We start from the raw sequence: 8970 nt of genomic DNA, 5'->3' as shown, positions 1-8970 counted from the left end.
TGCGACTTCCGCTTCCGGTTGGGACTGTGGGAAAATGGTGGCGTCCATAGTGGCCGCGGCGTTACCAGGAGCTTTCGGGCGGCTGGTGTCTGTATGTAGCCGCAGCATCCTGGCACCCTCGGGACCCGGAGCTGGTGAGACCAGGGAGTCCTGGGGAGGGAGAAAACAGAAGCGGTGCGCCCGCCGTCTGCCGCACGTGTGTCTGAGTCCGCCTTGGTGCCAGGTGTGTGTTGGTTGCGTGCGTGGTTAATAGTGCACCGGATTTGGAGTATTGGGATGAGAACGCGATTGCTTCAGTTCGTTGTTTAATAAGAAAAACGCTATTAAGCTTGTGTGTAGATCTTATATTACAAAGATACAAACAGGCTCAGAGAAGTACCACCCAGGGTCATATAGAGGGGACTTAAGAGAGAAGAGATTCAGAAGCCGCTATATATGGAGGTTTTTGATGCCTGAACGTGGACATTTGTCCTCGGGCTGCTAGCCACCCTCGGATCTGAAAAAATGACGTTGAAGGAAGGAGTGAGTGGTTTTGATGTTGGTGTCTTAGACCATGGATGAACCATCTTGAAACAGAACTAGTACCTAAGTGGTGTGGCTTTAATTTTGTTGGCCATGCTTTTTGCTTTGAGTATGTGTTGTGTGCATGTATGTGTGCAAGTGGCTGCACATACCATTGTGGAGACTGGATGACAATGTGAGGTGGCCACTGTTTGTCTTCTACCTTTTTTTTTTTTTTTAAAAAAAAAAAAAGACTTATTTTGATGTTTATTTTTGTGGGGGGTGTCTTATAGATGCATTTTAGTAAAGGTGTTTTTGGAGTCTAAAAGAGATCAGATATTAATCCCATAGATTTGAGGAGAAAAACTACTAACCCAGATCATCATGGACAAATTAATTAAAGCAAACTTTTTTATTCATGCACACGGCTGCTTTCCCCAAGGCAGGGTTCAAGAGGTCAGCGTTCAGGCATGGGTGAGATAAGGGTTCTTATAGATTAAACCTGTCTAAAAGAGAAATAGAGCTCACACAAAGGTGAACTCAGCACTTGGGATCCCATGCCTTTAATCCCAGCACAGGAGTGATATGGCCAAGTGGAGAGAGGAGTATAAGGTGGAAGAAGACAAGCTCAGGTGCTTTCTGAGGATTCATGGAGACTGATGCAGTCTGAGGATTCAGTCTGAGAGACAGCATTCAGTCTGAGGTTTCGTAGAGAGGATTTATAGAGACAGGATCATCCCTTTGGTCTGAGCATTGGTAGAGGTAAGAACTTTAGTGGCTGGCCACTCTACTTCTCCCTATATTTGACTCTGAGATTTTATTATTAAGACCATAAGTTGGATTTCATGCCTAAGATGGAGTCAGGCCGATTCTATCACAGATCCCCTGGAACTGGAGTTACAGCCGATTGTGAGCTGCCATGTAGGTTCTAGGAACTAAACTTTGTCCTCTCCAAGAGCAGCCAGTGCTCTTAACCACTGACCCATCTCTCCATCCCCTCCCCACCTTATTTCTGAAGATTTCTCACTAATCCTGGAGCTGACTCTTTTGGCTAGCTTGATTAGTCAACAAGCCCCCAAGATCCTTTTGTCTCTACTCCTGAGTGCTGGGATAACAAGCAGGTGGTGCTGTACCTGGGTTTTTATTTTAATGCTGGTGATCCCAACTCAGGTTCCCTCACTATATAGCAGGCACTTTATCCAGCAAGCCATCACCAGTCCTCACCTGGACGTTTTCAGAGGCAGGTTGTGATACAGTAGGTCAGACCAGACATGAGCAACAGATCTGTGTATTTCATCACAGTAACTACCCACCATGTTTCTCTTGTTCTTACAGCCTCCCTCTGGTCTGCTTCTCGAAGGTTCAATTCACAGAGCACTTTGTATCAACAAGGGTAATAATACCAATATGTGGGTTTGATGGGTTTTCTATTCATCTGTAGAAATGTTACTTTCAAGTCAAAACTTCTCAAGCCGGGTAGTAGTGGCACATGCCTTTAATCCCAGCACTCAAGAGGCAAAGGCAGACAGATCTATGGGTTCTAGGCCAGCCTGGTCTACAGAGCAAGTTCCAGAATAGCCAAGGCTACATAGGAAAACCCTGTGAAAAATAAAACAAGAAAACAAACCAAAATGCTTCTCTAAATTTGAGGCTGGGTGTAATGGTAGTCTGTTAGCACATGCTTTTAATCGCAGCACTTTGGAGGCAGAGGCAGATGGATCTCTGTGAGTTTGAGACCAACCTGATCTACATAGCAAGTTCCAGAACAGCCAGAGCTACATAATAGACCCTGTCTTTAAAATTAAAAAAAACAACAGCGAAAAAATTCTGTACATTTTGATGTGGTTGTGAGGACTATAGTGAGCTCAGTGATAGTATGTTTGTCCAACATAGTTGAGGCCTTGGGTTCCACCTCCAGCACAAATGTGCCTACACACACACACGTAGAGTTTGATCCCAAACAAATAATACATGCATGCATGCATAAGTTACATATATGCATACTCCCAGAACAGCATCTGACATAAAGATTTGGCCAAAACTGTAAGGAAACCTGCTATGTGAATATTCTCAGCAGCAGAAGCTTCTTTGATTGTTAGAAGGACAAATTACAAAAGAGTCCAAAAACATGAAGAACCCCCAAGTGGCATCTCACTGAGCGGCTCTTCTTCCGGTTCCCCTGTGGCAGGTCTAGCCCTCCTGCCAGACTCCATTTTCCCAGCTCCCTCTTTCTGTATTCTTCATCTGGCTCTGTCCTGCACAGCCACTGAATCTAATGGCACCCAAACAGAGACTTTTAGAGAACAGCTCCTTCCAACTAATCCCGGTCCCCCAAGGTCACTGCCTGGCCACAGACCATGGAGTTCATATTCCTAGAGACTCTGAGAACTGGTATGGTGGGAAAGTGTCCATTCATTGCACAGATGGGCACCGAACTGTTCTGTGTGGTTGTGAGTAGCACAGACAGACAAGGCTTAGGTCTGAAGTCTGCACGTTCCCCTGGGGACAGAACAGCTGGAACTCCTGCGTTAGTGATCTAGAGCCAGCATTAGTGTTCTGGGTCTCATTACCCCTCCATAGCAGCTTGTGCGCACACACCCTTCTGACACCACACAACTGTTTCTTGGGCACTTGAAGCTGCCTTTCATGTGTGTGTGATGTGAGTTTATGAAATGGCTTTGCAGAAACATTCCTAAGACCTCCCTGAGTTCACCACCCTGGGAAGAAGTGGTTCTGCCAGACCGTGCTGAAGAGACCAGACACCACGCAGGTAAGACTTTGCAGGGGCCAGGCAGAATGGCCTTTATAGTCCTTGCACTTGGGAGACCCAGGCAGGAGGATTACTGAGTGTTCGAAGCCAGCCTATACTCTATTTCAAAAGCCAGAACAAAAAGGGAAATGAATGAGTAGCACCTAGTGTCCACTCTCATGAGCCACTGAGTTAACCATTGCCATGGAGCAAGATAGCGGGTTCCTGAGTGCTCTGAACCACAGCACATGTGAGCCCAACATTTAAGGTGCACACTCATTTGATAAATAGTCCTCTGGCGTCTGCGTGAGGCAGTCGTGATGGGAGTGGGGAGTGGGTACACCTCCGTCTCCAACTATGTCATGTGTTGGTGAACACCTGGTATCCCAGCGCTCAGAATCACAAGTTTATGTCCATCCTGGGCTACGTATCAGGAAAGGCAGCCCAGCTGTGCCAGCTGTAGTCACATCTGCATTTCCCAGAGTTAGAAGTGCCCATTGTTGCGGACAGTCTTCTGGCATTTAAAATAGTTTGAGATATTGTTCAAGATAAATACAGTCCTGCCTAGGGCTCTTGTGGACTTGGTGAGAGGACTTTCCACAGCTATCAGAATCCATGAATGTCCCCCTGATGTAGAACAGCAAAGTGTTTGTGTGCAGCCTGTGCAGGCCCTGCCTGTCCTATCTGGAGCATGTCTGTCACTGACCTATGTGCTCACTCTACAGCACTGTTCAGGGCACCACCACCAGGAGAGGGCTGCATGTGTTTGGTTTTGATGTTTTTGTTGTTGTTGTTTTCTGAGTATTTTTGATCTGTGCTTGGCCAGTTCTGTGACTGTTGAGCCAAGGACACTGAAGGCTCTTCCTCGTTGAGCCTTCACCAGTAATGTGAGGAGCTGCTTCTGGCCTTAGCCTGTCTCCAGGACAGGAATTGTCATGTCCATCCTATGTGTCCAGCCCTTGGCCTAGGGTTGGGTCTCAGTGCTCAATTGGTGCTGTTCATGGCAAAGTTGAGGGCTAGGGGACTGTGACTTGAGCCAGAGGGTGATAATGGGAGCAGAGAAGATGAAGTGGGGAGAGCTGTCAGCTCAAAGAGACAGAATTCTGGCTCCTTAGCTGCAGGACTGTCCTTTCACTTCTCAGACTGCATACACCGTCACCCTGGGGTGTAGCCCAGGCTAGACTCAAACCACTAAAATCCTCCAGCTTCAGCCTCCCAAATACTGGAATTATAGGCATGTGCCATTCATGTTCAGCTTGCCCACCGGTTCTTGATTTAAAAAAAAAAAAAAAAAAAAGGCAAAACAAAGTGAGGGTTCTGCCCCAGAACTGCACTCCTGCCCACACTCTTGAGAGCACCAGCCTAACCCTGAACCTGCCCACTGGGTGGGTAAGCAGGGCTGACGGACTGCAGGGAGCACCCCTCACAAGTGGATGGCCAGGGCCTGTCCGGGGAATGACTGCCACCTGCTGTCCTGCAGAGGTTGTGAGGAAGGTGAATGAGCTGATCGCCACGGGCCAGTACGGCCGGCTCTTTGCTGTTGTGCACTTTGCCAGCCACCAATGGAAGGTGACCTCCGAGGACCTGATTCTAATTGAAAACGAGTTGGACATCCAGTGTGGAGAGAGGATCCGGCTGGAGAAGGTGAGGTGCAAGTTGTTTGGTGGATTCAGGGACTCGGGCACCAAGTGTGCATTGCTGAGAAACAGGAGTCCAGTCACGGTGGATGGGGAATAGGATCAGTGCGGGGCAGAGCAAAGGGGAAACCAGGGCTGGTGGAGGGTGAGCAGGCCAAGCATGCCTCCATAGAATTTCAGTCACCAGTGTAAAACCGCCACTGGAGCTCAGAACGAGCTTTCCAGCATCTGCTGTTGCAGGGAGGCCGGGAAGTTCCAGCAGGATGCTGTGTGGGCAGCAGCAATGGCAGCCAGAGCCTCTTAATGTTGTTGTTTTACTCTTTACTCTTTTGGGGGTCCGCCACCCAGCTCCCAAATAAACACACACAGAGGCTTATTCTTAGTTATAAATGCCCAACCTTAGCTTGGCTTGTTTATTGCCAGCTTTTTTTTTTTTTTTTTAACTTAAATTAACCCGACTGCCCTTTGTCTCTGGGCTTTTTCCTTTCCTTACTTCTGTATATCTCACTTTCACTCTTACCCTGTGGCTGGCTGGCCCCTAGCATCCTACTGTCCTCTCCTTGTCCTCTCATTGCTCCTCCTTGTCTTCCAGATTTCTCCTTCTAGCTACGCTCTCTGCCTGCCACCCCACCTAACCTTGCTCCTGCTATTAGGCCGTTCAGCTCTGTATTAGACCATCAGGTGTTCCAGTCTTACTCTGTGGTTGGCTGGGTAACTGGCCCCTGCCGTCCTCATTCCCTTGTTCTCTTGTTGCTCCTCCTCTTCCTCATTTCTATTTATACCCTCTCATCCTGTTTGTCCTCTCTGCCTGCTAGCGCTGCCTTGTCCTTGCTCCTCCTCGCTGTTGGCCGTTCAGCTCTTTATTAGACCAGCAGGTGTTTTAGACAGGCAATGAATCACAGCTTCACAGAGTTAGACAAATGCAGCAGAAACAAAAGTAACACACATTAAAATCATATTCCCCAATAGCTTAGTGTGATCATTTAGTTTTTATTTGAGACAAGGTCTCCTGTATCTCAGGCTAGCCTCAAACTTGCTGTGAGGACAAGACTACTCCTGATCCTCTAGCATCCACCTCTCCAGGGGTGGTGGGGTCAGAGATCAGCTTGCAGAGGTCATTTATCTCCCTGCATTGTGGGCCCTGGGCCTCTCTGTGTTTTCAGTTCCCTATCCAGTTTCAGCCTGTGGGCATCACTCACTCCCTGCTCCCTCTGGTTTCTGTGACCTTGGTGAGGAGCCATCATTAAACATGCTATATTTTATCCTATCAGGTTCTGCTGGTCGGGTCAGACAACTTCACACTCCTCGGCAAGCCACTCCTCGGGTAATGAGCTGCTAAACGCTGGGCTTGGGCAGGGCCTGGCCGATTGACAGACTGGACACAGTGTGGTGGGGCCCGGTGGGGCTTACTGCACATCACTGTGAGAGCTAATGCAATATCCTGTTCCATTCTGGAGGGTGCTTGCTGACCCAGAGGCGTCCAGCCGTCCATCACAGTGCAGCTTCTCTTTCATTTATTTTATTTTGGTTTGTCAAGATAGGGTCTTTCTCTGTGCCCGCTCTGGCTGTTCTGGAAGTCTCTTTCACAGAGATGCACCTGCCTCTACCTCACGGCTGTGAGATTAAAGCCTGCGCCACCATAGCCGGCAGCCATGTAGTCTTTCATATTGTCCGAAGGGTTTGTGGTTCAGCTCAAGGGGAGAGTGCCTGCCTGTTAAGCTTGAGACCCTGGGTTTATGTCTCAGCACCACAAACAAAATTTAAAAAAACAAAATAAAGTTTTCTTTGTTGTCTTTTTGAGTTTAACTGTGTAGCCCTGGTTAGACTGGAACTCACAATGTATACTAAACTGACCTTGAATTTGTGGCCATCCTCCTGCCTCTGCCTCCCAAGTAGTGGGAGGCCATACCTGACCAAAAGATTTTTTAAATACTCTTCATTATGCTTTCTTACTATTTTCATGATGTTTACAGTGAACAAACCAGATGTAGCACACATGTCTGCTGTCCCTGCACAGGAAGCAGAGGCAGGAGGATCAGAAAGTCAGAGTCACTCCCTGGATGTAAGGGGAGTTCAAGGTCGGTCTGGGCTGCATGAGACCTTTGCAGAACCAGGAGTTCTCTGGGCTCCACCAGGGTGCCAGTAAGGCTGACGCTGCCCAGGAGGGGCATTCTCCGACCACTGCCCAGTTGTCCTTTCCTTCCTCTTTTCTAGAAAGGATCTCGTGCGTGTTGAAGCCACAGTCATTGAAAAGACAGAATCATGGCCCAGAATCAACATGAAATTTAGGAAAAGGAAAAACTTCAGGAAGAAAAAAAGTAAGTACAGGACAGTGAGTGTGTTGGGGCCCTGTGCTCCCAGCACAAGTGGTTGTAGCCTGTGTTCCCTGCCAGGTAACTGGGCAAAGCCAAGGTGATGTCATGCCAGTGTTTGCGGGGTGAGGACCCCAGTACTACTCACATTACCCCCAATGCAACAGAGCAGCTATGAACCCAGTATGGCACCTACCTTGAGACACTGGGGAACAGCAGTGGTATTTTGGGTGGTTTTGGAAAACCGGAAGCAGCTCCCACATGCGCCGGGTATAGTTGACACTCATGGCACAGTGGGCTTAGGTGTGTGGAGCTGAGGCCAGTTAAACCGTGTAGGGCAGGAGGGAGCCCAGCGTCTCTTGCCCTCCAGTCATTCTCTCTTTTCTGGAGTAAGGGGAGTTCCTGAGGGGAAGCACAGGGAACCCTCAGTGCAGATGCCACTGCCCCTCTTCCCTGAGGGAGCGCCTGGTTATTAGGCTCTAATGGTGTGACCCATCCTGTTACCTGCTTTGATCTCATGTAGACATTTGATATTGTTCTCAAAGCATGATAGATAGAGGGACACAGAACACCAATCCCTGCCAGGCAGAGGTGCCCCAAGGGCAGGGCCCAGGATCAGAGTGGCTGCAGAGTCTGTCTGTAGGGTGGCATAGCAGAGGTTATGGACCAGACACAGTGCTCAACCTGGGTTCCCAGCACTAAGGAGGCTGAGGCAGAGTGCCCAGCCAGCCTGGGCAACACAGCAAGGTCCTGTCTCAAACCAAGCCCAGGACCAGTGAGATGGCTTGCAACTAAAGACACTTGCCAACCCCAGAACCCACATAGGAAGAAAAGATTTTACACATGTAGACTTACACACGCACACACACAGTGGCAACCTGCATGCACATACACAATAAACGCAATAATAAAAATTTTTTTAATCAGCTTCCTCCCTACATCACCCCCAAAATAGTAAGAGTGGCAGATGCGAAGCTGTCCTAGGCAGTGGGATGTTATCTCGTGTATCCGCCCAGTCAGGAACGCCATAGTCTGTGTAAAGAGGGAGCCAGCCTTGCCCATCCCTGGCCCTCAGAGTGAGTTCCCTCAAAGCTTTAAGGCCAGTGCAGCTAGAGGAGCAGACCCTAGCTAGACCTTAGGCTGCTGGGGTTCCAGCATCTGCAACTGTAGGTGGAGCCCCTGGGGTGAGTGAGATGGTCAGTACACATCAGATAAAGACTGGGGGAGGGGACATGGCCAGGAGGCAGGCAGCATGCACTGTTGGAGTGAGCTGGGACAGACTGTCTGTGAAGGAGATGAGGCCCAGCCTGTGACAAGGTTCTCTTTTTCAGTCATCGTGAACCCACAGACCATCCTCCGGATTAACACCATAGAGATTGCACCGCGTTTGCTGTGACCACAGAGCGGATATCTAAGAAGCATGAAAATAACCTCAGGTCTGCACTCAGGATGCTGAGGCAGGGAAATCACAGGTTCCAGAGCAGGCTGAGCTACACAAGACCCTGTCTGATAATAAAAACAAATAAAGTATTTTGTAGGAAACTGAGCCAGTTCGTGCCTGATTATTGGTGGACATCCACCGTGTTTGAACGGCCATCATCCTAAGCCATAGCAGCAAGCCTGGAGAAAATGACTGACCAGCCTTCACTACAGCCCTGGCCAAGCTGGCTACCTGAACAGACAAGAATGGTATTCTTGCCGGGCGGTGGTGGCACACGCCTTTAATCCCAGCACTTTAATCAGGAGGCAGAGGCAGGCGGATCTCTGTGAG

General features: G+C 48.9%; 1 protein-coding gene across 1 annotated transcript; it reads left to right on the top strand.

Annotated features, from left to right (window-relative positions):
- Position 1: 1 nt before the first annotated feature.
- On the top strand, positions 2 to 8739 carry Mrpl21 (mitochondrial ribosomal protein L21). Its single transcript, XM_057779808.1, has 7 exons — positions 2 to 134; positions 1837 to 1894; positions 3186 to 3271; positions 4731 to 4894; positions 6159 to 6211; positions 7102 to 7205; positions 8531 to 8739. Exons 1-7 carry the CDS (start codon positions 35 to 37, stop codon positions 8593 to 8595), a joined length of 630 nt encoding a protein of 209 aa, XP_057635791.1. The 5' UTR covers positions 2 to 34; the 3' UTR covers positions 8596 to 8739.
- Positions 8740 to 8970: the final 231 nt, after the last annotated feature.

This window comes from Chionomys nivalis, chromosome 8 (genome assembly GCF_950005125.1).
Source record: "Chionomys nivalis chromosome 8, mChiNiv1.1, whole genome shotgun sequence".
Taxonomy (NCBI): Eukaryota; Metazoa; Chordata; class Mammalia; order Rodentia; family Cricetidae; genus Chionomys; species Chionomys nivalis.
The sequence above is the reverse complement of the archived record's forward strand: the minus strand, read 5'-3'. Positions and strand labels throughout refer to the sequence as shown.

Coding starts and splice junctions, on each gene's coding strand:
- Mrpl21 (XM_057779808.1), top strand. CDS start 35: ATGGTGGCGTCCATAGTGGCCGCGGCGTTACCAGGAGCTTTCGGGCGG. Junction 135..1,836: donor ACCCTCGGGACCCGGAGCTG/GTGAGACCAGGG, acceptor TTGTTCTTACAG/CCTCCCTCTGGTCTGCTTCT. Junction 7,206..8,530: donor AAACTTCAGGAAGAAAAAAA/GTAAGTACAGGA, acceptor TCTCTTTTTCAG/TCATCGTGAACCCACAGACC.